The 27,170-nt window shown below is 43.2% G+C and overlaps 1 protein-coding gene across 1 annotated transcript in view; it reads left to right on the forward strand.

The window, feature by feature from the left end:
• Positions 1 to 2,671: 2,671 nt before the first annotated feature.
• The window catches only part of EEA1 (early endosome antigen 1), a 73,471-nt gene continuing 48,972 nt past the window's right edge, over positions 2,672 to 27,170 (forward strand). Inside the window, exons 1-3 of the mRNA XM_086461867.1 lie at positions 2,672 to 3,196; positions 13,272 to 13,364; positions 16,427 to 16,549. Coding sequence (XP_086317993.1) covers positions 2,672 to 3,196; positions 13,272 to 13,364; positions 16,427 to 16,549 — 741 coding nt within the window. The remainder of the gene's footprint in view (positions 3,197 to 13,271; positions 13,365 to 16,426; positions 16,550 to 27,170) is intronic.

Here is a 27,170-nt window from a genome sequence, read left to right on the forward strand (position 1 = left end):
GGAGCAGATGTGCCCTATATATACAGGCGGCAGGCAGGGAGGGACTGGCAGCTGCCTGCCTTAGCACTGTCTGGCAAGGTCCACGTACCCCCATTGTATGGCAATGGCCCATCTGTGCTGCTAAGCCGCCCTGCCTTCAGTTGAAAATGCATGTTTGCCCAAATCTGTACTTCATAAAGCTTCCAAATTTTGTCATACGCTTTTATGACTTTGTGGCTTCATAAGCCTACAAAGATCGAAACAAAATGTGGAACTTCTGTGGTTTCCAATCTTTTCTGCCTTTTGACTTTTTGCCTTTATGTGTCATTTTTAAAATTAATTTTCTTGGTGTACTGTGAGTCTCACTGATGTCTCATCCCAACCATTTAACACTTATTTCTCCATATCACTAGTTTCACAAAGAACTTCTCTTTTATCAAGTGTTTTCTGCCGTTGGCCTCTTCAAGCTTATTGGTGCTGCCTGCAAGAATGACTAAGTTCCAGGTGCAGTTTCTCAGCCAAATGAAGAAAACATGAGTTCGAACTGCACTCTGCATATTTTTTTGCAAATATTTTTGAGAGACAAGAGTATCAGTAGCTGATACTTTCTTCAAGGTAGCTTTTATCTTTACAAATTTTCATTTGTCCAGCCATTTTCTTCTGGCCAACCTCCTCAGTACCTTAAGTGAAGAATCGAAGAGCTGTTATTTTTCTCTGTAGTGAGAAGGAACGATTGGTGACTAGTTCAAACATCCCATGCCTGACAACATAACCTATATTCTAACAGCCTGAGATTTCAATATTAGGGCAGCACATGATACAAATTCATAGGTATTACCATACACACCATAATTAAACCCAAGGACTTCCACTGGCAGTGGGACTGATTTAATCTTTTTTTTTCTTCTTTTCCCTAGATCTCTGCCCCAAGGGTGAATTTTTCTGTGCATTCTCTGGTGTTTAGTAAAGGCAGTCACACTGCAGTCTTTCGTTTACAGGCAGGGTTGAATAAGGTCTCGCTCCTCTCCCTGGCCACCTATTTAAATTTGTAGGAACTTAGTACCTTTGAGCCTCATCTGGCTCTGTTGTATTAGACTGAAATTGGCCGATGGATTAATAAATTACTGAGGGAATGATGGGTGGTCAGTGAAACAGATGCCTATGTTCACACAGAGATCCACACAAATAAAGGATCATGCCTTTCCTTGCAAGACTTGTCTAAGAAAATCCTCCTCTGATGTAAGACTTTTAACTTGTGTCCCCAAACCTCTACCATCTTCCTCTGAGCACTCAGGAATTGCTAACCTAGGAGAGTAAAAATTGTGTTGCAAAGTTGGGCTGATTAAGTTACCCGGGAATGGCAAATTGAGCTCTCCAGGAGTTTATCGTCTAGTCTGTCACTTGCTATTGTTGAAATATCTGGTAAAGGGAGAGACATACTAAAATTTGCAGTAATTTTGATTAGAGTAAATGTCTACGGCCTGCCTAGATATTTAAAGAATTGTACAGCCATACAAAACCAATCCTATTCCCATTATTAACCCCATGTGCAAAATTCCAAAAACCGAATTGCCAAATTTCGAAGTCATTTCATACTACGGACACATAAACAAAAATGATGCAATGGATGTGACCAAAGGGGTCACCGCTTATCAGGTGAAGCCATTACCAACTGCCTGGGTGCTCCTAACCCACCCCAGTTGTGGACTAAATGACATTAGTATGAAACACAGTGGACCTGGAGCAAACCGAGTTCAATCACATACTGCTGCTGTGCCTCAAGCCTTAAGCTGCCGGCGGCTGAATCCTTCTGGTCATGTGCTCGTAACTCATGCTAAGTCTGAGGATTCTGGAATGCTTAGAAATGTCAGCCTTTGAGTGGAAAAACGTTTTTGATCTTTGCAGCACAACTGGTGCTTTGCTATGATACTTGTTCTAGTCAGCACAACTAGTCATTGAACAGGTTTATTATTTATTCATGACCCTTTGTCTTGCATCCAATATATAAAGTTGCAGCTTTAGACTAGAACAGGGAACAGTACCATGTTGAATTGTGTATTATAGAGGCTGCTGGTATTCCAGCGACTCTCCCGCCACCTCTCAACGTGGGTTTTTGCCTCAGCACCCACAGATACAGATTCTTTCTCGGTTGAACTGATGTTTTTGGGCTGTACTTTTTTTTTTTTTTGAAGGTAGGTGTGTGTTTGTGCGAGCAAAACATTCTTTTCTGTTATTTAAAAAACAGATAATGGGTCATGCCACAAGGTCACCTTCTCAGTTCATGGCTCGAAGGAAGCACCTGCCCCTTCAGAATTAAATTTCCAGTTAATTATCCAAACAAGTGTGTTTCAACAATACTCCTTTAACGCGCATTCAGCAGCACTTTCAATACCGCAGGACTAACAAAATAAACACGGAGCTGCGTTTGCGCTTTGCCCCACGCAGCGAGCCCTCAGCCGCGCGTTCCAGCGCGGTTTCCTTCCTGCCCCCAGGCCAGGAGCCCATCCCAGAGCCATGACAGCAGCGAGGGGGCCCTGCAGCTGCCAGCCGCCCGGGGCAGCCCCCGAGGGGAGCATGGCCGTGCTGCCGGCGGGCTGGGAACCCGCCCGGCCTCCTCCCCGCCAGCCGCCTGCGCGGGCACCGCAGGCCCGGCGGGCAGAGGCCGAGGGCCAGGGGGGTCGGGGAGGGGGCGATGCCGCCGTCCTCCCTTCTTCTCCGCTCCTGCCTTCAGCAGCCGGGACGCTTCCCGAGCGGCAGAGAGCAGGCGGAGCAGCGGGAGCTGCGGTGCTGGGCCCGGTGCGGCGTGAAGGAGCCCGGCCCGGGCCCCCGCGGAGGAGATCGGGGCGCAGCCCTCACCTCGCCACAACCACCCCGCCCCGAGGGGGCAGCCTCCGCCGGGCTGGCGTTCTCCGCCCGGACGCCCTCCGCCCTCTCTCCCCCGTTTTCGCTTCCCCGGGCTCGCCACGGGCGGGCGGTGGCAGCCCCGTTCCCGCCGGGCCCGTCCCTCCCCGGGGCGGGGCGGCGCGGTCCCGCCCCGGCGCGGCGGCTGCCCCGCCTCTCCGGCCGCGGCGGCTGTCACGGGGCGAGCGGGCCGCGCCGGGCTCCTGCGGGGCGGGGGCGGCGCTGCGCGGGGTCCCGCTGCTTTCCCCTCGGCCTGGCAGCGGCCGCCCGGCGGCATCCGGGCTCCGCCACCATGTTCAGGCGGATTCTGCAGCGGGTAAGGCAACGAGACCCGCCCCGGCGGCGAGGGCGGCGTGCCCTGCCCTGCCGTGGAGCGGCGCGGAGGTGCAGCTTCCTGGTGCCGGCCGGGCTCGGGGCCGGGCTCCCCGCGGCGGGGCCGGAGCCACCGGCCCGTCCCGGCCCAGCCTGCGGCGCAGGGCAGGGGTAGGCCCGTGGTGGCCGCGGAGGCCGTGGGCTTGTCCGCCTCCGGCCCCTCGCCCGCCGCGGAGCATGGCCCGAGCCCCGACGGGGCGGGACGGGACGGGACGGGCCCGCGGTACCGCACCGCATCCCGGTGCGGGGGCGGCGGCGGCGTCCGCCGGGCGGGGCGGGGATTGCCGGCGGGCGGGCAAGCCCCCACGGCCGGGCGAGGGGCCTGTCGGTGGGGCGAGGGGCGGCCGTGTCCCGGCGTGGCCCCTTCACGCAGCGCGGCGGCGGCGTCTCCGCCCGCCGCCTTCGCTCGTCGCCGCGGCTGCGGGCCGCCCGCGCTTGGCGCAGGTTCCGGGGAAGCCCAGCCTGGGGAGAGCCGCCGCGGGGACCTGGGGTTCCTTCCCCGGGGGCCAGCGGGCAAACAGGCTACTAACGCCGAAAGCCAGCCCGGCAGCCACCGGCCAGCTGTCCCCCTTGTTTTAGGAACTGGCTTTTCCGGCAGCGCTGCCTGGTTTGAAAAGCCAAGTTGTGACACTCGTTTATGAAACCCTTCTCGCTTTCCAAAATCCTCCGCCTATCTCCGCTTGCAGTTCGCTGGTGGCTCGGGTGGAAGCTGTCGGGGCGGTGCTGATGAGGGGCAGGTGTCAGCGTGGCTGAGGGCTCGGGGGGGGTCCTTCCTCGCTGGCGCTCGGCTGGAAGATGCACCGAAAAGGGTTGAGTCACGGCGGCGGTGGGAAGGCAGCGCTCCAGATCCCGCACCGCGAGAGAGCGGTGTCATGCTGAAGGCACTCACGGATAGAAGGGAAAGCAGCTGCCCTGCGTGTTTTCTCTGGTGTTTCTGTGAAAGCGTGGTGTCTGTGTAACACCTCTGTGAAAGGGTGTTTTATTGGAAATGCTGGCATGCTTTCCTCATCTGCCATGCAGGGAAGCGTTGCTACAAGAATGAGAGTTAACAGACGGGAAGAAAGTACGTCGGTATGCATACCGCCAACTTTTTCAGCGTAAAGATGCCACAAATTGTTTTTCGGTCATAGACCCTGAGCAGGTGAAGATCGCTCTTGGTCTATTTGGAGCTTCATGTTTACAGGGGAGAATTTCCTTCCTGAAGTTTGATGGGAAGCCCTGCTCACAAGCAGGGGAACTTAGTACGGACCTAATTAAATATTGGCAGCATTTAGCTGGCTGTTTATTGATTCTGAAAAATAACAGGCTGTCAAAGAAAGCTTCTATGATAGAGGGAAAAGCTTGATACTGTGCCAAAGGAAATTTGCCCCTAAGTGTAAGTTCAGCTAAACACTTCCTATAAAAATCGAAAGTCAGTGCAAAAGTTTTCATGTGTTAGAAATGTCCATCTTCTCTGAAAAGTTTAAACAAATAACTGTTCCCCAGGGGCTCCTGAAAATTACAGGATTACAGTGGACCTAACTGCCAAAAAAGGTGAAACAGACTTCTTCCTGCCCAAAAAACCAATGCCACGATTTCTGAAGGTGTTAATCTTTTATGAGATGCATCCCAGAGTTGTGAGGGAATTGGTTGATGCAGTTGCCAAGCCACTCTCCATGATATCTGAAAAGTCACGGCAGTCAGGTGAAGGCCCTAGTGACTGGAAGAAAGGAAACATTGCGCCCATTTTTAAAAAGGGTAGAAAGGAGGACCCTGGGAACTACCGACCTGTCAGCCTCACTTCTGTGCCTGGGAAGATCATGGAACAGATCCTCCTAGAAACTGTACTAAGGCACGTGGAGGACAGGGAGGTGATTCAAGACAGCATGGCTTCACATTGCCAAATTGTGCCTGACCAACCTAGTGGCTTTCTATAATGGAGTGACTGCATCAGTGGACAGCTCTTCCCTTAGAGCTATGGATGTCATCTGTCTGGACTTCTGCAAGGCCTTTGACATGGTCCCCCACAACATCCTTCTCTCTAAGTTGGAGAGGTATGGGTTCAATGGATGGACTGTTCAGTGGATAAGGAATTGGCTGGATGGTCACATCCAGAGAGTAGTGGTCAATGGCTCGATGTCCAGATAGAAAATGGTGACAAGTGGCGTCCCTTAGGGGTCCGTACTGGGACCAGTGTTGTTTAATATCTTCATTAATGATATTGACAGTGGCATTGAGTTCACCCTCAGCAAGTTTGCTGATGACACCAAGCTGGGTGGTGCAGTGGATATGCCAGAGGGATGGGATGCTATCCAGAAGGACCTGGACAGGCTGGAGAGGTGAGCCCGGGTGAACCTCATGAGGTTCAACAAGGCCAAGTGCAGGGTCCTGCACCTGGGCCGGAGCAAGTGCCAGTATCAATACAGGCTGGGGGAAGACACGCTAGAGAGCAGCCTTGTGGAAAAAACTTGGGGGTGCTGGTGGGTGGAAAGCTGGACATGAGCCACCAATGTGCAATTGCAGCCCAGAAAGCCAATGGCATCCTGGGCTGCATCAAAAGAAGCGTGGCCAGCAGGTTGAGAGAGGTGATTCTGCCCCTCTACTCTGCCCTGGTGAGACCTCACCTGGAGTACTGCGTCCAGCTCTGGAGGAGCCCCCAACCCAAGAAGGACATGGACCTGTTGGAGCTTGTCCAGAGGAGGGCCATGAAAACGATTAGGGTGTTGGAGCATCTCCTCTGTGAGGACAGGCTGAGAGAGTTGGGGTTGTTCAGCCTGGAGAAGAGAAGGCTCCAGGGGGACCTTATAGCAACCTTCCAATACCTGAAAGGGGCCCATAAGAAGTCAGGGGAAGAACTGTTAACAAGGGTTTGTAGCGATAGGACAAGGGGGTGATGGTTTGAAGCTAGAGAAGGGTAGATTTAGGTTGGACATTAGGAAAAAGTTCTTTAATATGAGGGTGGTGGATTGCTGGGACAGGTTGCCCAGAGAGGTAGTGAAAGCCCTATCCCTGGAGACCTTCAAGGTCAGGCTTGCTGGGGCTCTGAGCAACCTGGCCTAGTTAGAGATGTCCCTGCTTATTGTAGGGGGGTTGGACTAGATGGCCTTTAGAGGTCCCTTCCAACCCAATACATTCTGTGATTCTTTTAATTGGTGCAAAGAACTGTGCTTTTAAAAACGCACCTCTTATTAGAAGGGCTTTAGGCCTTTTATAAAAGCATAACCTCATATGTACCTTTTTGACTTAAAATCTGTGGTTGGCAAAGTATGAAAAAGACTTCTGATGTACTTTGGTGTTAAGAGTGAGCCTTAGTGTGCTGTCAAATTTGTTCATAAAGAGTGTAAGTATTAAAATCTTTCACATCTCTGAGGCAGTAATTTGAAGGCCAAGAACCTCCTCTTGAGCCTAGTCAATCATTAATGTAGCTGGTACACTGCCCCCCCCCCCCCCCGCCCCCCCCTTCCAGAAATGTAGTTTGTTGTGTATGTGTTTGGTTTATTATTTGATTATAGATGATGCCATCCATTATAGCTAGGTGGCTAGTCATTACCAGTGATACAACTCGAGAAATCAAAGTATATTTTAAAAAAAAGGGAATTCTTTATTACATTCCTTCTTTTTGTAACTCAGCTGGCCATCAGGCTGCAAAGGAGGAAGACAAGGCTACAAAGATACTGTTTGTAGTTTTAGTCATTTATTTGAAATCCTGATTCCTGATATTTATTTTTTTATACTTCTTCTCTTCCTTGATCACCTTTTTATTTCTTCCATGGTTGTAATTACTGTTTTTAAAAGCATCTTCATGGTGACTTTGAATGGCATATTTTCAAAATACAAAGTATTATATACTTGTTACTACTGAACATTGCTCATTTAGTTTTTGAAGTTAGTATCTCCATGCTGTCTTCAACTAGGTCCTCCTTTTAGGCCCCTTCCCTGCAAGCTGTTTCTAAATTTTACATATGTTTTCAATGTGACATCTTGAGGATCCATCTGGTCTGTACGTTTGCCCTGTAAAACCCCCTTCCATTCATTCTTGCCACTTTTCAGTTTTCATTGTTTGTCATGCTGATCTAGAAGAAGGTAGGCTTTCCCAAAAGACATCTGTGTGGAATGTCGTCTGGGACATTCCTGCCCAGAGATTTTGATTATTTGTCAGCCTATTCTTTAGAGACCTGCCTTGTCGTTATTGTGTTCAGCTCTGAAGGCCCTTTGTGGCTGTTGCGTCCCCTCTCTGTTGTTCCTCTACTAGTGGGGACGGTGCCTATTGCCTCTGGTCCGTTAAAGCAGAGCTCACTTCTTACATATGCAAGATGCCAAAACTTGAAAAAGAAGAAAACCCCCACATTTTGTAAGGAGGAGGCATTTATTTTCAGGTGATGGAAAACTGATTACTTTGACCTTCTGAGCCTTCTTCCCATCGCTCATGTTTTGTAGTGAAGGACTCATCTGCTGGGCCAGGGCAACTGCTGTTTGCATTAGTTTTTATCTTCATTCTTTGTGTTTAAGTGGCTGACTACAGCTGTTAGGGATTGTGCTGTATTTGGGGGGTGAGATCCTATTGCTCTGTTTCTAACAATGCTTGAGTTCTTGGTCTTGAGGTCTTGGGGGCTAGGTGGAGAACAGGGCTTTGCAGGCATTTCTGTAGCTTGGATGGTAGTACAGTCACCTTTTCTCTCGCTCCATGCTCGGGAGCAGAGATCTTTACTTGTCTGGGATGCATTGCACCTCATGCCTTTCCTATAATTTTCTTTTCACATTTATAATTGCAGGGCTTACTAGATAGTGTGATTTACTCGGATGGATGCTGAACTGCAGCTGTGCTCGTGCCCTCCCTGTGGGGTTGAAGGCAGCATGTGTGCTCTTCCTGGGCACAAGGTCTGCTTGCGTGGGACTGATGGCCCTGTGGGGAGGAGAAGTTTTAAGTCCTATGAAGTCAAGAGTTGTTTCGGTTTACAGCGTCATAAAATCGCATCGTACTTCTTTAGAAGTAAACAATATTACTATTCTGTATTACACTGTAATCTATTTCTAGCACTGAGAGTTGTTTGATAACAAGGTCTTTGGCCTTCTTGTCTTCTCATTCTTGTGTCTTATTTGTTGCTTCAGGACCTTAATATGTTTGGGCAATAGTACCCTTCTGTAGTATTTAAATCTGTGCTGGGAAACTGTATAAATCCATATTTATTCAGACTTTCTCAAAGCTTAACATATTTTTTCAAAGGTTTAATTTATTCTGAACTTAAAACTGCTGAAAAGAGGATCATAACTGAATGGAGTGTAGCTATAGACAGATAAATGACTATGCAAAAATGACACGGTAGAGATCCGTATTTACACTCCATCTTTTTTATGCATTAACTCAAACTCATTCATTATATAATTTCCTAGTTCTTTTCAGAAAACAGGCTGCAATCGTTGTTGTTCTTTTTGTTGTTAATGATGTTTCTTTATATTAGCTTGCAGTTTTGAGAAAACGCAGAGAACAACATTATGAAGTTTGGCATATTACTTCTACAACTGTAGTGCTAGTAGTAGAAACACATGCTTTTCTGCAAAGTAAACAAATATAACTCTGACAACTAGGAAAGAAATACACTGGGTAAGAGACTAGTTTTGCATCAGTCTTTCAACTCCAGGTATGCCTTTAAGGGTCAAATGTTAATTTTGTAAAAACGCATATACAGAAGCCTCTGTGAAAATTTGCTTTTCCTATGGGGTTCATAAGTCATTCTTTTGCTCCCCTGTATAGTGCAATGGAAAATGAAGAGAATCATTCTGAGTCTTTCCTTAGTTCACAAAGTCTGAGTTGTTCAATGTGTTGTGTTTTTTGGTGTGGTTTTTTTTTTTAAATGAAACGTGCTATAACAGTGGTTTGGGAGCCTAGCTTAAGCATGTGTGTGAACCTATTTGATCATGCAGTGATCAATTACAAAAATATTCCCAATCCCCCATTCTTTATTTGTCTGGTGAAGGATATTTAAATTATATTACAGCCTTGAAAGATAAGTTAATTGCATTTATGGTCTTGGTTTCCATAACATCCTTCCAAATTTGCATTCAATTTTTCTAGCTGGTCTGTATTACTTTGCAAATGGATGCTCTGGGGTGTTTCTCCAGATCTTGAAAGTTACTTAATGACCTCTTTCCTCCCCACCCTTCTTCCTTGTGCATGCCACTTGCCAGAAAATGTCACTTATATGTACTAAGCTTTCTAAATCTAGCTTGGAATTATGCTTTCTCTTTTAAAAAGAGCACACTGGTTTTTGAAGTGTTAAAAGGATTTTACCAGGTACTGTATAATAATTTCTGTTTTATATATTATGCCTATTAAGACATGCCATGTAGTGCCTTTTAGTGTGATTATAGCATGTCTGAGGTGTTTCATAAAGCACGTACTTTAATCAACCACATAATAATAGCACTGTGGGTTTAATAACAAGAGCTTTCATTCTGGAGGATGTAATATTCTCCAATTTGTAGTGCTACAACTAGCAGAACTTAATATGCAATGCAGTCAACTCTGGGGTGAAGTGTGATGGGCGATTAACAGTGCATAGCAGCGTTATATAAGAAGTTACAATAGAAGATGAAGAAAATACTTTGTTAACTGTCACAGATGATTCTTGGTTTTGGGATGAAATGATTCATTAGGTATGCTGAAAGCATACGCTCAGGTATTGTAAAAGTGAAGGTATATTCTGCCTGTCTAAAGAGACAGTTGGACCATCTCTTATTGTGATTGCCCAAGGCCATCAAATTTTGTTCAGGTTTTCCCTCTGCTCTTGTGTCTTTCTGTCCAAGGCTACGTGAAGGCACATTCTTCAGTTTTGGGAGCTGAAGAGTGGAACAAAAGGCTTCCATCTCTTGTAAAGCATTAGTAAAGAAGTGTTTACCCATTAACGCTGACACTTCCTTCAGTTCAAAACATCCCATTTGTACTTGTGGGTGTAGATGCTGGGACAGATAGGGGTCTAAGTTCTCTGGCTTTCTAGAGCAGAACAGCCGCCATAGCTAACAGCTGTACAAAAGCTTTTTTATCACGTTTGGATTCCTAAAGCCTTTTTAAAAATTCCTCTCAATAAGAAATTGATTCTTGTATCGTGAAAGCTCAGCTCCTTTATGGAAGAAAGCTTTGACACCTGACCTCTTCGTTTTCTCTTAAGTAGACATATATGTATATACATCTTCTTTGGATTCTTTGTTCTCGCACAAAGTGGATTCACAAGCGAGCCTTACCTCTGAGTTGTATTACTGTGGTTTATGGGTTGCATGGAAAGTAACTTCTGAACTATATAAACAGAAGAAAACTGTTTATAACATTAGATGCAATATTCTTAGCTTATCTGTCTTACTGAGAAACTTGGCTACAGCAATTGCTTTTGATATTACTCCTCCGTCTGTCAGTGCACACAATCCATGTCTTCCTTAATGGGGTTACTAAACTTGCGTTTCAGAGCTCTCCTGCAGGACATGTGTTTCTGCAGGGCAGCGCTTCAGAGATCATGAAACAATTTGGGCAGGAAGGGAGCTCAGGAGCTCTCTAGTCTGAGCTCCTGCTGCAGTCAGGACCAGCTCAGAGGTCAGGAGCAGGCTGCTCAAGCCTGGCTTCACGCTGGAAAAGCTTTTCCTTACGTCCAGTGGGAACCTCTCTTGTTTCGGTTTTTGTGTCCTGCCCTCCTGCTGTGCGTGGCTGGGAGCAGCCTGGCTTCCTGTTTTTGATGACCTCCTCATGGATGGTGGTGGGGCTGCTGTTAGGACCTCCCAAAGCTGTCTCTGCTCCAGGCTGAGCCAGCCCTCTTCCCTCAGCCTCTCTCCGCAGGGCAGATGCTCCAGCCTCAGCTGTCTTGGTGGCCTTTTGCTGAACTCTGGTTTATCAATGTCCTCCCTGACTGGGATAACCAAAACGGGATGCAGTATCTCGATGTGGTCCAACAGGTGCTGGCCGGTGGGGGATGATCACTTCCCTTGGTCAGTTGGCTGGGCTTCTGTCGATACAACCCAGGGTGCTGGTGGCCCTGTCTGCTGCCAGGGCACGCTGCTGGCTCCTGCTCTGCCTGCTGTCTGACACGAGCCTTGGGTCCTTTTCAGCAGAGGTGCCTGTGTTGCTGCCAGGGGTTTTCCTTCCCAGGCGCAGGACTCCGCATTTGTCCCTGTTGAATTGCATGAGGTTCTGGTTGGCCTGTTCCTCCAGCCCATCTAGGTTCCTCTGAATGGCAGCCCTGCCCTTGAGTGTGTCAGCTGGTCCTCCCAGTTTGGTGTCATATGAAAGCTTGATGAGCGTGCAGCCGTGGTGCATGCTGGGATGTGCCTGGTTTACTCTCTGTATCAGTGACCTGGAGGAGAGGTACTCATGCCTTCACCTTGACGTGCCTTGCACGTGCATCGTGTTCTTTACTTACACCCTTTTTTTGCCTCTTCTTTTATTCACTTGGAAAGCTTGCATAGCCTTGCCTGTTGGTTTTGTATGCTGTACTAGAAGGAAACTATTGTGTTCTTATTTTCTTTAGAAACGTAAAACAGATAAAATAAAAAAGACACAGGAGTAGGAAAACAAGTGTATGTTGATCACTTAACTGATGACCCCAGAGGGAGCTGGGATGAGGAGAGATGATCCTCCTCTTCACTTCCTGTCGCCAGCCCCAATAGCTGCTTCACTTGTCTTCACTTCCCTTTGGCCAGTCTTTGGAGCTGTTCTAAAATTGAACTGTATCTCACTGGGAATTAAGTCCTTAATCAGTAAACTTGAACTTTTGTTACATTTTTTTTTTATTTGATTAGTAATAAAAGGCTGTTATCTTTATGAAAGTTGGAAATAGAACATTCTTTACAAAACAAAGTGGGAAAATCTACTTAATTTTCAAAGTATGGAAAATCACGCGTGCTGCATGTTTTTATAGCAGATTTGTCTGGAAAAAAAAAGTGGATATATTTGAGCAAGAAAATTCTAAAACAAATAAGATTTTGGAGACACCAAGATCTAGAAACTAAGGTTGTTTATCTACTTCTGTCCCTATCTCTATAGGTTTCCATCTATATATTTAAAAATCTTTAGTCCCTCTATATTAAATTAGAAAAGACTTTATAACATTACAGGTATTTCCAGATGGGCTAAAATACAGCAGTAGCATTAGTTCATCCCATTTGCAATTGTGATCATGGAATTGGATAATGACCTTTTATTTTTTATTGAAACTAGGATTGCATATCAGTGCTAAGATAATTTCTTTACTGAAGCAGTGGCGTTCTGGAAATGAGTAGAAGTTAAATAAAATTTAAATCAAAGTTCTAGTTAAATAAGGATTATAAACTGCGATCCATCTATCCGGATTTTGATTTTTTTTTAAATTTCAAATTTATTTGCTTATTTTCTCTAAATCTATAGTTGAAAATCAATACTGTTGTTTTGATTTTCAACATACTCCTAGGAGTTTATTTTTATAGGTTGTCTTACCAATTAACATGCTTTAACTTTACCACAGGCTTGATTTTTAGTATTTCTAAATCAAGGCAATATACCTGCTTGTACAGATACTGTGTCAGCAGGGTCCTCACTCTTTAGTTTTCTGACTTTCAAATATTTAAGGGCTTGCTCAGATTGTAGATGAGTTATCAAGGAAGTAGTATAATACTAGTTTACTACTTCTGAAACTGTTTAGATTTTAATTTCTAATGTTTTCTGGTTGGACATAGAGACCTAATTTAACATCAGAGAGAGTGATAGATAAGGGCAGAGTTTAGCCTAATTCTTTGATTTGTGTTGAGTGTTCATGAGAGAAGGTGGTTTAAAATCCTGGCCTTTGCTTCTGGTGTTTGCCTGCTCTTTGATGCATGGAGAGTCTTGGATAAAAGCTGTTGTTGGAGTGTTGCATTGAAAATTATATAATTAGTTGTCAGCTTTTTTCTTCACTACTCTTGTGGAGGGAAAATACTTCTGTATTCCACTAAGTAGAAGAGAGAGGCCTTTGCGTAGGATGTGTACCGTGCTTTACTAAACACAATCTGTAGACACTCACTTTTCTCTCCCTCCTTTATTTCAGACTCCAGGTAGAGGTGGGTCTCAGAGTTCAGATTCGGATTCATCTGCCACACCAGGAAATGCGGTGGACGTGAACAATGAAGGCTCCTCTGAGGTACTGTGCACCGTACATGGGCCTGGAGTCTTAAACCTTGGGCGCTGTTTCTCTGATCCATGAAGCTATTGGGAGTAACTTTTGATGCGCTACCCAAATAACAGCTGTACTAAATAAATACTCAAAAGTGTCATGTTCTAAGAATTGGTTGTTATTTAAATAAAAAAAGGAAGGCTAGGCCATATTTATATGTCACTGTTAATTAGGCTTATCTATCTAAATGATCACAAGCAATCCTTCCTGTAATCCTAGAGGTGAATTATCAAAATTAAAAGCAGTGAGACACATAAACTTAAGACTCGTCGTTGATAAACCTTTTATGAGAGTCCTGAAAAACATGGCTTAACATTTTATTGCACTTGTACTCCGTTTTCATCTTGCATCTCCTAAGCTATAATGTATACTGGAAACCTCCTTCTCCTTGGGAAATATCAAACGTGTTGGTTTTTGTTTGGTGTTGGTGTATAAATCTACCACTTGTAAATCCCATCCATTTTTAATGTGCTGTATGCAATGCTTAACCAGCAGAATAAGTTGTTATTCTTACTTCAATCCCATATTACAATGTCTTTGGATTTACAGTGTTGTCAAATATTAACTCTGAAAAATGCAAACTGACTTCACTGGCTGTTGAAGCTAGTTTGTGCTAATGTAGCCTGATTACCTAGCTTGAAAATGTTTCAAGCTTAGCATACAAATGCAGTGCAAGGTTAATTACTCCTATTACAGCATTAAAGGGAGCAAAGTGCTCTTTCTTATGCTGAATAAAGTGTATGATGGTTCAAATACTCTTATGTCTGCTATGGTAAGAGATAAGGGAAACTTTCACTGTGCTGTGAGGCATTGGAACAGGTTGCCCAGAGAAGCTGTGGCTGCCCCCTGCCTGGGAGTGTTTAAGGCCAGGTTGGATGGGGCTTTGAGCAACCTGGTCTAGTGGAAGGTGTCCCTGCCCATAGCAGGGGGGTTGGACTAGATGATCTTCAAGGTCTCTTCCAACCCAAACCATTCTATGATTCTGTGATTTTAATTGCCTTCCATCTGTGCATCTGCTTATTTCTTACTTCTTGAAGCCTTGTTACAGTCAGTATGATCAGATGCTCCTTGATGTTTTGCTGCATGTTATACATGTCAAGCGTTTGTGAGTCCAGATCTGGTGTATGTGCATATTTACACAGTCCTTGAAGCAAATAAATGCTTTTAAATTGCAGACTAAAATCTCATTACTTTTGTAGTTACTAAGGGCATAAAAATATGCAATGAGATAATTACTTCTTTCCAAAGTTTGGCTAAAGTTGTACAATTTTGTTAGCATGAGTGCAGTATCACTGACTGTACAGCTGGTGGGTGTCACGAGGTACCTCAGTGCTAATGTAGTAGTAGTTTCTTGACATAGGATGAGCTTCCAAAGTAGTGGTGTGCCTGCACTATTGCACCATTGGCTTTTCTTGCTACCAGGTCCAAACTGGGTCAGGCCAAAGGCTGCCGTGTCACTTTTGGTTGATACTGTATAATGTGGAAAAGTATCTTTTAGTTGTTGATAATTCCACCATCTGTTGCATTGGTTTAAGTGGGGTGTTTTCCTTAGCATGTAGTTTCAAAATCTGTTTGAAACTGAGCTCCGAAGCTGGTGATGGGTTTTTACTCTCCTGAGATTCGCATGTTGCAGCACTCAGCTCAAGCCTTTCTGTTGGTCTTCCTTTTCCTGTGCAGCTGGCCTGAGGTGTTGTCTCTCTGAGAACTTCTCTCCAGGAGCACTGTAGCCAGACTTTGCAGAATGTTTGCTCTCCATTTTGTCACTATGTTCCCACCTGTTTCCAGCATTACGTAAAGTCAGAAATCCAGTTGACTTATTTTCACTCCAGTTTCTTGGCTAGATTTTCCAATTTGTATTGCTGCAACATTCAAATGGAGAATAATCACTACATCTGTGCAGATTCTCATGTTTCCTACCTCCTCAAGCCTGGTTGAAATCAATCCTGATTTTTGAGAATTGTAGTATGAAACAAAAGGGGTGGGGAAGTCTGAATTCAAACTGTTACTTGCTCAAGGAGAGGTGAAAATCTGTTTTAGTCCCGTCTGTGGCTACATCAGCACTTCAGATCACACATAGATCTGTAATGAAGTCTAGATACATCTTTTCTTCTCTATGCAATCTGCCCAAGGAGGAAACCTTTGAGCCTATCCTGCCTTTGTAGCTTAGGTCTCAGGGCAACCCTGTCGGCTGTACAGGGTGGCTAAAGATTCCGTGCTTGGAGTGAGTCCACCAGCGTGCTTACGCTTTCGTTAGTGTAATGTGGCTGCGTTGGCTAGAGAGGTTTGCCACAGACATTCTTTTTTGGAAGGGGCTTTAACCTTTCCATGCATGCACGGAGGGTTGCGTTCAGTCTGTTCTGCCTGCCTCTGCAGTGCTCTGTCGCGGAGGTGTGGGCATCCTCCAGCCAGCAGCGTGAACAGAGTCCCTGAGTACTTTACTCTCCACCCTGCTTTTTCTAGGTGTTCAAGCATGTGGCAAGTGTCTTGAAGATGTAAAGCTGTTGTTCTTTAGAAACAGGTGTAACTTTTGGCTTTGGTAAATCTCTGGTTAGCATGCCAGCCAGGTGTGCAGCTGTGCTGGCGCCTAGGCCTCTCCTGCTGCCGTCAGCTTGCTTATTCATTTACAGGGGTATTTCTGTAATCTCACCGCACCACTCTTGTCTCCGAGAAACATCGGAACACCCGTATGGGAAACTGCATGAAGGATCTGAAATGTCTGTTCACAATTTGTTATGCAGCTTGAAGGGGGTACCAAGAGTGTCTGGAAAACGTGTAGTAGTATGCAGCATGGTGCTGGCTTTTAAAGTGTGTTTTAGATTTGTTTAATTTCATGTTAATGACTGTTGCTTCTTGCCTTCTCCATGGCATTGATACATGGTTTGCAAAAACTGTCTTTCCAGAAGGAAAACAGACTTCGCTTTTGGTGATTGTAGAGAACTTTCAGTGTAAGAATTTGAACAGCGTTTGATTCCAAATCTGCTTTTTTTTTGTCTTTATGAGTTTCTTAAAAACAAATATACATTTCACAGGGCTTCATCTGTCCACTGTGTATGAAAGTGTGTGTAACTCCCACTGATCTGTCTGAACATTACCAGAATGAGCACACTGGGACAGAAGGAAGACAGGAGCTTCGTGACCTCCCAGCTGTTACTGTGGGTCTTGTTTATTTTGTTTCAATAGCTTTGGTAATGGGCTGCTTTAAATGAACATACATCTTCTCTTGTGGCTTGGGTGTCAGCTTTTTAAATTGTTTCTTTTGATTCCTTGCCGAAACATAATTCAATCTCTTATGCATGATTCCAAAATATACATTCAGCAGCAGAATTAATCTATGTCTCGCTTTCTGGTTTGCAGTTGTCTCTCACATGAAACATTTGCGGCACGGGGAGACTTGCAGTCACCGATGTATTCTTTTTCAACAGCTTTTGCTTGACTTTCTTGTAAATAAGACTATTACATTATTTGATTTACTTCACATCAGACTTAGGATAGTGATAAATGTGGTATTGGATCTGGTACATCCTGTGCGAAAAGAAACGTTTCGAGCTCTTAGTAGCTAACTATTTTTAAAGCAGATTTCTGGTGGGAAATAGGTGCATTGGGTAGAAGGTGGAACAGAGGACAGGAATATAAAAACCGTAAAGCTTCTCTTCTTGAACATGCTTAAGAGCCTTATGTATTGCAGCAACATTATAAAAATAATTATAAAACCAATTTAAAAATAGAATTTTATTGGAATTTTCATATGCTTCTAATAAAATGCAAAGGCTGTTTCAGTTAATAAACATTATGAGTAGTAGTGCATTTCTAAATTCTTCCAATTGTGGAGTGTAAAACTGCACAATTAAAACAAAATGTACAATTTTACACTCATCAGTTGGAAAAATTTAGATTCTGTAAGGTAACAGCCTCCAGCCGCACAAGGTTATCTGTTTTTTTTTATGCTGTGAACCTCTACAGAGTAGATTTGACTCTGGGGACAGGCAGCTTGCCGTGCACTCAATGGGTTTGTATGGAGGTGAAGTTTTGCATTCTTTCTGCCAATGTTATTTTTGTTGAATTTTGGAATTAGAGTATTTATTCTAGGCTGTGTGAGCAATGTGATTTTATTGTGTTTGTTGCAGTATGCATTTGCTAAGTAGTGCTTTTTTCCTTCCCTGCACTCCGTGTGTATTTACACTTTATTTTTGAAGGGAAAACTTCAAATTGTGGGGTGTTACGCCCAAAGACAAGGGAAGATGTCAATACACTGATTATCCTAGAGTTACTTGAGATCCCTTTTCAAGGGTGAAGTGTCACCTGTTAAAGAGAGCAGAATCCGTGATAAAACTGGCCCGAGCTGCTCTCCTGGAGTGCTGGGGGACTGCCTGGGAGCCAGGACAGCTGGCGACTGGCTTTTGATTGACTCCTCACTGCCTCCTGCTGAAGCAGAGACCATCTGTGGTGCTCTGTTTGTGGTCAAGTCAGCTTTTTATTTTCTTCGTCATCTGGTCACAATGCAAGTGCCTGACATGAATAAGCTGTGACTTACCAGTGACAGACTGTGGCACTCCTGATGTGGTGGTATCAGTAGATTGTGGGATGTGAGCCATCAGAGGTAGTTTGGTTACCTGAAGAAGTTACTCTTCTATTTAAGCTGGATTGTGTTTAACATAGTTTCATGGAATTGACTGTGGGTTCTTGCCCACTTTGAGTTTTTACTTTTCTACCATCAGTTACTTGTCAATATTTTTTGCTTGTCAGTAGCTGATTACAGCTTTTTAACTTGATAACACTTGTGTATTGAGTGTAGCACACAAAATGCAAATTCAGTTGATTCTAGCTGTTGCTGTTTCCTGTTGCTAAAGCTGTGTTTCTTGGTACAGTGATTCAATAAATATCTGGAAGAGGTGAGAAACAAAGAATACAGATTTTTTTTTTTTTTTTTCCCCCGTTTGATCTTTTATTATATCAGCATGCATAGAAGCATTGGAAAAGTGGGGAAATCTGTTAATCACTATCATCAATGCTAGTATGTAAAGTTTAAAATACTGGACTACTGAAAAGCTTGCGTTTGCTGATGGAAAATGATAGTTTGCATTTGCAACAAGCACACTGTGATCCTGAAATGGGAGCGGAACCAGGTTGTCCCTCTTCATTCCATCTTTGCCATTCCTGGGTCAGCATTATAAGAATAACATGTCGTCTTGTGTAGCAGACAGGAAACATTGCGAGTTTGGCTTGCTTAAACTGATGTTTGGCTTTTTATTGCTTGTGGATACTACTGTGAAAAGTTCAAATACATTTTGTTGGAAACAATGCTGAAGAAGCTCCCAAGTTCAGTTTTTTTGCCAGTGTGTTCTTCTTGAACATGGAGATAGGACGTGTGGCAAGGCTGGTGTTTGATCACACATTGTGAGATCTGAAAAATTGTTACTTAGTCGACAAAAGCATTAGTACCTTGCTTTTACTTTTGCCTATAGCTTTCTTCACTGACCTGTCTTCCACTGATACACCCTCACTGTTGATGAAAATTTTAGTAAGTCAGGTCGTTTGCTTCTCTTCTCCTTGCCCTTCCCTCCTCTCCGTCCTCCATGTAGTGAGAATTGGTCTTGTTCTTCAGTCACAGGTATCCACACCTGCAATTTCTGAAGGTGTCTGATGTTCTTTTGTGGGAAAGGATCCTCGCCACTCGCCTACAGCCTTATTTATGGTCTTCCTCTTAAACAGTGCTCTGTGCAGTCCTCATTTTTCAAAGTAGGGATTGCACCATATGATAATGGGTAAAAATGATAGTGAAATACTTTCCCCTGCCCCCAAGCACTGATGAAGCCTTATTTTAAAAGACAAAGACTAACTCAGCTGCAGGAACAACCACCAAAGTGTTGGGAAGTGTCTCTGTCAATGTATTGCCAGCTCAGCCAAACAAATGCTGTGTGGAAGTCACACGCATTGCCACATTCCCAAACAGGAACATTGTTCCCCAGATTTCATGTATACAGTGGTGTCACTAACAAAAGCTGTGTGACTTCTTCTGTTTTGTTTTCTTTTTCCTATTGGAATGGTACATTTCTAAACTGTCCAGCATTTCCTGACTGTCTCTGTTGGATGTTCAGGACATCTAAACAGTGAGTCAGTTAAAGAGGCTTAGTTTCAGGCTTCCCGTCCTGGTTTCTCCTGAGGCGTCCAAAAAACCCGCTGTATGGTACTCCTGCAATGTTTAGAATGTAGTGGCTGTTAGTATCTATTGTTTTATCTACAGCTAGGCTAAATCTAAGGCAATTTTTAAACAGTTCTTTTGGGTAGTTTTCATAACTTTCCAGATATTTAGTAAATATGTATTTCTTAGCTAATACAAGCAAGGCACGAGCCTGATGTTTTGTGAATAGGCAGGATTGCCTAGAGTGTAAGTTGGAATGCTACTTGTTCAAAAACGTGGGGTTATTTTTTTGTCTTTTTTGGAAAAAGACCTCATCCTTGTGTGGTTGGTTGTGGGTTTTTTTGTTTGTGTTTTTTTTTTTTTCTACTTGTCTCTTACTGTAGATGCAATTGATTGCAATTTCTGTTTTTGTGGATGCCCTTGGAATGTTGCAGACTGGTTTTGCACAGAACATCATGTCAATGCTTTAATGCTGGTATTTTATTTTCTTTGGCTGCTCTTTCAGTTGCTTCTCAAATTAGGTTGTGGCGGCTGTTTTCATCTCAGTGGTACTTGCTTGCTTTGCACAGGAACAAAAATCGTTGGTTGAGCTGCAACATCTGAACAGTACTAAGAGAATGAAGAATTAGAGATACTGGTTTGGTTTGACTTGGCTGTGTGATGTGACTTTTTTTAAGAAACAAATAATCCACTGGACTAGAATTTCTAGTCCATGACAAAATTATAGTCCTGTAGGTTGTGTCAGAATTGTAGTCTTACTCATTAATAGTAGTAAAACCAGAAGAGAACTAAACTAGAAATTATATTGGTTCTGTTCTTCTCAGGAAGAATCCAGCTTCTTTTGTGGAAAGACATTGAGTTTGCAGTCTGGTATAAAATAAACTTTGGCAAGACACCTTTTTTCTTTTTGTTCAGGAAGTTAGATACTTGTAAAATTGAAATGGACTGCAGGTCTTAATTATATAAAAATTACCTTTTAGCCTACTGTTTTAATGATTAAATAAAGATGTGATCTGAGGAAGCCACTGTCATCTTATTGTTTATGTAAACACAGAGGAAAGGGCTTTTTCTGGTGGAAGGCATGGAAGAAATATCAACTGTGTTTTCCTTTTAACAATATATAAAGGAAGTGACTTAATTTATTTATTCTTTAACTTAAAATCCCTCTTTCTCTTTTTATTAGTATGTAAGACTTCTGAAATAAATTATGAAATTTGGTAATGTCATCTTGCCCTTGCTATGTAAGTAGACAATTTTACCTGCCTCTGAGAACTTCCTGAGGATTCAATTAATTGCTTCGATATATATTTGGGAAATAAAACCTAGAAACTACTTGATACATCTTTCAGCTCCAAAACATCAGTACGTTTCTGTCCTCTAAGTATATACAGTTCCTAATCTCGTGTCGTGTGAAATGTTTCAGTCTTTAAATCACCGTGTAACTGGAGAGTATCTGAGTTGTAGCTTAGACTTACTGTTTAAATGCTGGTGAAGATGTGTGTCTTGTATCAGGGAAGGTTGTGGAGGTTCACCTGCAGTGGACAAATGTGAATGGTGAATTTACTGTTTTTCCAAATATTCATGACACACAAAAACTCCAGAAGATTTTTTATTTTTTTTTTAATGCCTCTGAGCACATGAACATGCCATACAGCTTTTGAACTTGCTTTCAGATTTTAAACACATTGGACTTTATTCACAGCGTACAGCTTATCATACCAACATAGCTGTGACAGTTGTTAATGCATGTCTGGATTCTGAGACATGGGCAAACATAGGTCATGGCTGGAAGGTGTTACAGCTCTGGACCTGAATCACAGCTATTGCTTTTTGTTCATGCAGCTCACTGGAAATAGACTGTAGGCTTGAGTCCTGGCCCAGTATTTCTGGAAGGTCAAGATGAAGCCCAGAAACTCAAATTTATCTAAACTTAAAGCCTGGTCATGTGAATGCCAAGCATGTTAAAGTGCATACTGGATTGGCCTAAACTGTCCTATAGCATGTATATGGTAGAATAGTCACTAATATTTTCCATATGGTAAGAATATCAATTATACTGAAATTCTGTGGGGTTTGAGGAGGGTTTTTTTGATTTTTTTTTTTTTAAATTTTTTTTTTTTTTTTATTCACCACATACTTAAATATTTTCCAGGAAGAGTGTTTGTGGAATAAAATTGACTTCTTAGTGGAAAACAGCAAAGTTCCTTCGTTCTTTAAGCTTGACTTATGACATAATTACTGGAATAAAAATTCAAGATGTGGTAGCAGCCCTGTTTGAATTGGCAAATAGAGCTGTGCGTGTGCTATCCGTGCTATATGGCTCTCTACCACATACAGCTGTAGATCAGCAGCGATCATAGCAGCCTAAATGGGACCATTTGTTCAGTTCTGTGCAGTATGAAAATGGAATTGGAGAATAGAGTAGACAGTCATCAGATATTTCAAGACGATGCTAAGGAAACTGGGTAGCTGTGGCTGTGACTTTCAGACTTAAATAGGGCACTTTTTTTCTTTGACTCCAACTATATGAGCAAATCTGTATTCCATCCTGTAAAAACTGTTTTGCCCATGGGACTGTCCTTCAAGAAGTGTCATCTTCTTTCTGCCAGATAACTCCAGTTTTAATTTGTGAAAAAGAAGCTTTGAATAAAATAAGCTGTGCTTTCACTCATTAATTACTTAAGACAAGGTTTCATATTGGCTCTACAAACACCATTTCATTAAAGCTCTAGGGGAAAAAAAGAGCAGTTGGCAGATGAAGACAGATTTAATGCATGTATATGTAGGTGCCTCAAGCTCCAATTATTGATGATGGAGCCCAGGGAGCTGTTATGCTGACCCTACATATGGTATATACATTTGTTAGGTCAGCTGACTAGTTTCTGGCTCAGTTATCTGTGTTGAATAGCTCTGCATTAGTAGTGATTGGGGAGTAGACAACTACATGTAAATGTTTGGTTATTTTTTAAACCTCAAGCGGGAGTCTTCAGCCTGTTGAGGGAACGTCTTTGAAAATTCTTGCTAGTGAGTACGGAAAAATACTGCTTTTCAAAGTGTCTTGTCACACTACGCAACTTCATTAGATCAGGTTTGTGCAGAATGGTGAGGGAAAAAAGATTACAAGGAAGACACTATTCTGAGAGGCTGAAATTTTCAAAAATCTATTTTTACACCCTGCCCTACCCCCTGCAGGCCTATAGAGTAATACAAGTAGAAACCAGAGAAACAGAATCTGTTCAGTCCTGTACATTACTTTTTCTGTCATGTAAAGTATTTCGGAATCAGTTTTAAAATAGTCTGAGGATTAGGAGGGCTCTACGGTAGCCTGCGGCCAGCCTGGCTGTGTGCCGTGTGCCTGTGGGTCTGTGCCCCTGCTCTCGCTGGGCCGTGCGTTTTGATGTGGGAGGCCAAAGTTCTTCCGATAGTTAATAGCCCTGTAAATCATAATGCTACAATAAAAATAAATATGGTAGTTCTTGTGGTGAGAGTTTTCTTCCAGTTTTGCTTTTAGCATCCTGGCGTACTTTCCAAAGAATGCAGTATTAGTGGTTCGTACGAATATTAATGTTACCCGAAAGGAGTCATTTACCTCATATGCCGTTTAGGAGAGAGAGCCCTGAGGAGGGTAACTTTATCAGCCCTGAAAGTAAATCTTAAGTATTAGAGGGGAAAAATAGCTACAAATTTTCTTATTCATAAGTCTGTCTTGAGAAAGGCAAGTAAAGAAGCCTCTGGTGCTTCCACGGAGTCAGTGATCCTTGGTGAAATTTGGCGTTATAACTCCAGCTGAGGCAAGACACTTTCCTACAAAACTTCTATGTAGTGATTTCTGTTCTGCTTCAAGTGAAACTGGTGTGTTTTGGAGTCTTTGTGCCAGGGAAGGCCTGTCCCACCATCAACAGTGTGGTGCTGGGTGCTAGGCATGGCTCACAGGTGTCCACCTGAAAGAGAAACATTTCCCTTGGGATCAGAAAATTGGAATTTGAAGTTTAGCACTTCTTTTGTTCTCATTGGAATGCCTTGACCGCTGGGCAGGGGCTATGTTGAGCTGTAGATTGTGTGCTGACTCCTAGTGGCTTGTTTGTGTGTATATATAGGGTTTTGGTTTGGACTTCTTTTTTTACTGTTTTTGCTCTGTATTGCTTCAGCAATTCTGTGGTGATCTTAAGAACTGTTTCCTGATAAAAACTGGTGCATGTGGTGGTTGTGGTTTTATTTTTGTTTTCTGTTAACTGACAGGCATCTGCAAAAAGCTTTGGATTTAATAAATTGTCATTTCCTGGTGGAAAGATTCTGTATTTATAAAAACAAAACCCAACTAATCATTCTTTAACTTCTTTTGGGCTCTTTTCTCCCTGTGTAAAGCAAAAGATAAAGCCCAATTAGATACATCAATTAGGGCATTATGACTTATGGTGCAGCACTGCAGGGGCTGTAAGTGATGTCTTTGCTTTTATTAAATGAAGAATATGAATTGCCTTTCACTTCTCTGTGGCTGTGCTTTCTGCAGAGTAACTCCTAAATGCATTTTAAAATGAAACCTACCAAGTGTCGTCTTGGCAAATACAGCCTTTTGAAAAGTATAACTGTGCATGTTTTATATGGTAGCTTCCTTCTTCAAATAGAAGAACATTGCTCTCATACTTGCTTCTTCTGTAAAGGTGTCTGTTAGTTAAGGGAGCCAAGTGCAGACTTGCTGGAAAGGACACTTCAGCTCCCCCAGGTTGCGGTGACCAGTGTTACACGTCGTGATTGTAACTGCACAATCTTCTCTTTTACCGGGGCAGGCATGGTCCCAATATAGGAATATCTTGCAGTTGATAACCAGTTCCTGCAAACTAACAAAAATGTTTACAGGATTTAAGCATGTCAAACCATCAGGTTTCTTCCCCTCTTCCTCCTTCTTGCACATTTGTCTTTAGATTAGTAAAATACACTTCTGTATATATTTTCAAAATTTATCTCAAGATGATGCTGAGAGAGATATTTTTATGACTGTATTTACAATTTTTTTTTTTTAAAAAGGAGATAGAGTGGGAGACCCACCAACCCAAGTCCCTGAACAAGATTGTCACCTGAGGCTAATAGTTGCAGGCCCAGGAAACCTTTACACTTCTGTCTGTTACTGTCTGGAGCTCAGGAGAATCCTGATGATTCTGATTTTCTTAGTCTAAAGAGAACTGAATTAATGCTGCTGACATCAGAGTCAACATCTGAATATTATCAGCCTGCGGGATGCAGGTGGGTCCTGGGTTCACGCAGTTTAAGGCTCTGATGTACGAGCAGTGGTGCCTGCAGCTGCAGCAGCTGCAGGAGCCGGTGTTCCTGCCCACCCCAGCTCTGCGCAGGAAGGGTGACTTTTTCCCTGGTGAGGATGCCCCATTGCAGAAGCCTGACACACCTTACTCTGTTACAGCTTGTGCGTCCGAGCTCTAGGAAGTGTTGCATTAGAGTAAGGGTGTGTGGGACTGTAACCCAGCACTGACTCCAAGAGCACTAGGTCCCCTACAAGTGAGGCCAGCCATGGTCATAGCAGTGCTGGTGGAGAGGCTGGGGCTATTGGGTGACTCACTTTTTACCCCTGCCCATGTAAGAAGAAGGTGGTTTCTACCATAAAGAGGAGCCTTTGTCCATGTTTCTCCCTCTCTGCTGGTGACAGCACGCCTGGTTCCCCAGAGCTCCCATCCACCCGGTGGGCTGCAGCACATTCCCCTGGCTTGGCAGCTCTCCGCTGCCTCTGGCCCCTTGTCCTTGCAGCCACTGCCTTCAGATCTGCCTGCCTGCCTGCCTGGGAAATCTTGGGCTGGCATTGCCTAATAGAGACAAATGATTGATTGCTGTCCCCTTGGGCTAATTGCACATATAATCTATTCTTTCCTCTTCTCCAGGGCTCCTTTTCCACAGAATAAAACCCGACCACAAAGACACCGCAAAAAAACCAAGCAAAGAAACAGACTTTGCTGTTTAAATGGGAATAAATAAAGGGCAAAAAGAAGGAGAGGCCAGAGCAATTTTCTACGCTAGTTCTTTCCAGATGCACTTACTGGTGCTATGAGGAAGATTTGCTTTTCTCTGTGAACAGCAGACCTTCCCATCATTGGGAAACTAAACTCAACATTGGGATTAAATGCTACTGAGCAGTTCTCAAAAGGATGCTGTTGCAGCATTACTGTGTGAGACTGACTGCTTTCACCTACTAGGAAAAATAAATCCCTTGGGTTTTGACCCCTCCTGTAGTTCATTGCCATTGCGATCTGACAGGAATCTCCCTCTGGTTCTTTTGCTCAAAGTGACTGTCACTGCCATCATACAATTATATGCTAATTGTATCAGATAAACATTACTGGGAACCTAGTAGGTTAATCAGTTTTCTGTACCCGTTTGGCATGTATACATACATATGAGTTAACATGGTTTAATCTGGAGTGAAACTGTGCTGATCAATTCTGTAAATAAATAAATGGTTGTTAAGGGTAAATGCCTCTTCTCTGCTTAGGAAAGAGTATGCTGTTTTGTTTGTGCCAAAATTAGTCTTCAGTAATATGTAATATGATATGTGGTGGGTTTGACAAGCAACTGCATTTAGCTATTTATTCTAAACCACAAAACAAATAATAGCAGTTACAGAGTCCCTGTTCGGTGCTCTGGAGCTCCGGCCATGTTTGAGTAGCTGAATGTGATGGTTCTCCTGGGTTAAATCTGCCTAAGTGTTTGGTTGTTGAGTTCTTAGTGACCAGTGAAACAAAATACTATGGCAAGTTAGAAAATGAGTGCTGTTGTGGTTATCAACGTACACGTTCAGTATGTTCCTTTTGTGATAATTAAAGTTTTGTGGCTTGTCTTGTAACATCTAAACGCAAAGTTAAAAGGAGAAAAGGAGTGTCAAAACTCCATCTATGTCCTTCAGAAATTGTACAGGAACATATATTACGTGAAGTGTGATAATTCTACAGGGTTACTCTCATCTTGGATACTGCAGAGCCTTGGTTTAGTGCTGGAGTGTGCTACAATTTGTACTGGCATAAGGGACTTAAGGGTAACACATAAAAATATGCAAAAGTGTATTTGAAACGAATTTAAGGAACAGGAGGCCTTAATCTTGCTTACATAAGGTTCTTTTTGCATATCTTGGAATTACAGAGAGCCTTTAACGTGAGATTAAATTGTTTCCTCTCACTCTGAAATGTTTCTGTTTTGTCACTGTGATGCATATGGGCTGTAGTGTAAACGGGGATTGGGCTTGGAATTGGCATGATAACCAAATGAGTGAAGAACCAATATGAAGTCCAGCACTTAAAAGCAGGTGTAATAGGTTGCTAGATAAAATGAGATGGATGGTACTTCTGATAAATGGCAGTTTGGACACTCCACAAATGTTTTAGAGGTACGTAATATTTACTGTTTTCATTTGTCTGTGGGCTAATGGGAAGAATGAGGGCATCGCTCTGCTGAATTTTCGCTCTAATAAGCATGCAGTAAATATGTTGGAAGGAAAATGGATGATTTCTGATTCTTTAGGCTGTAGAGATGTGATTTTTCTTGAGGTATTGTCTCTGAATTGCATTTACTAATTAACTATATGCAAGGTAAAAAGTGGTTCTTAATCTTCTGACCTATATTAAAAATGGTACCCT

The sequence above is a fragment of the Leptosomus discolor genome, chromosome 1 (genome assembly GCF_034619465.1).
Source record: "Leptosomus discolor isolate bLepDis1 chromosome 1, bLepDis1.hap2, whole genome shotgun sequence".
Taxonomy (NCBI): domain Eukaryota; kingdom Metazoa; phylum Chordata; class Aves; order Leptosomiformes; family Leptosomidae; genus Leptosomus; species Leptosomus discolor.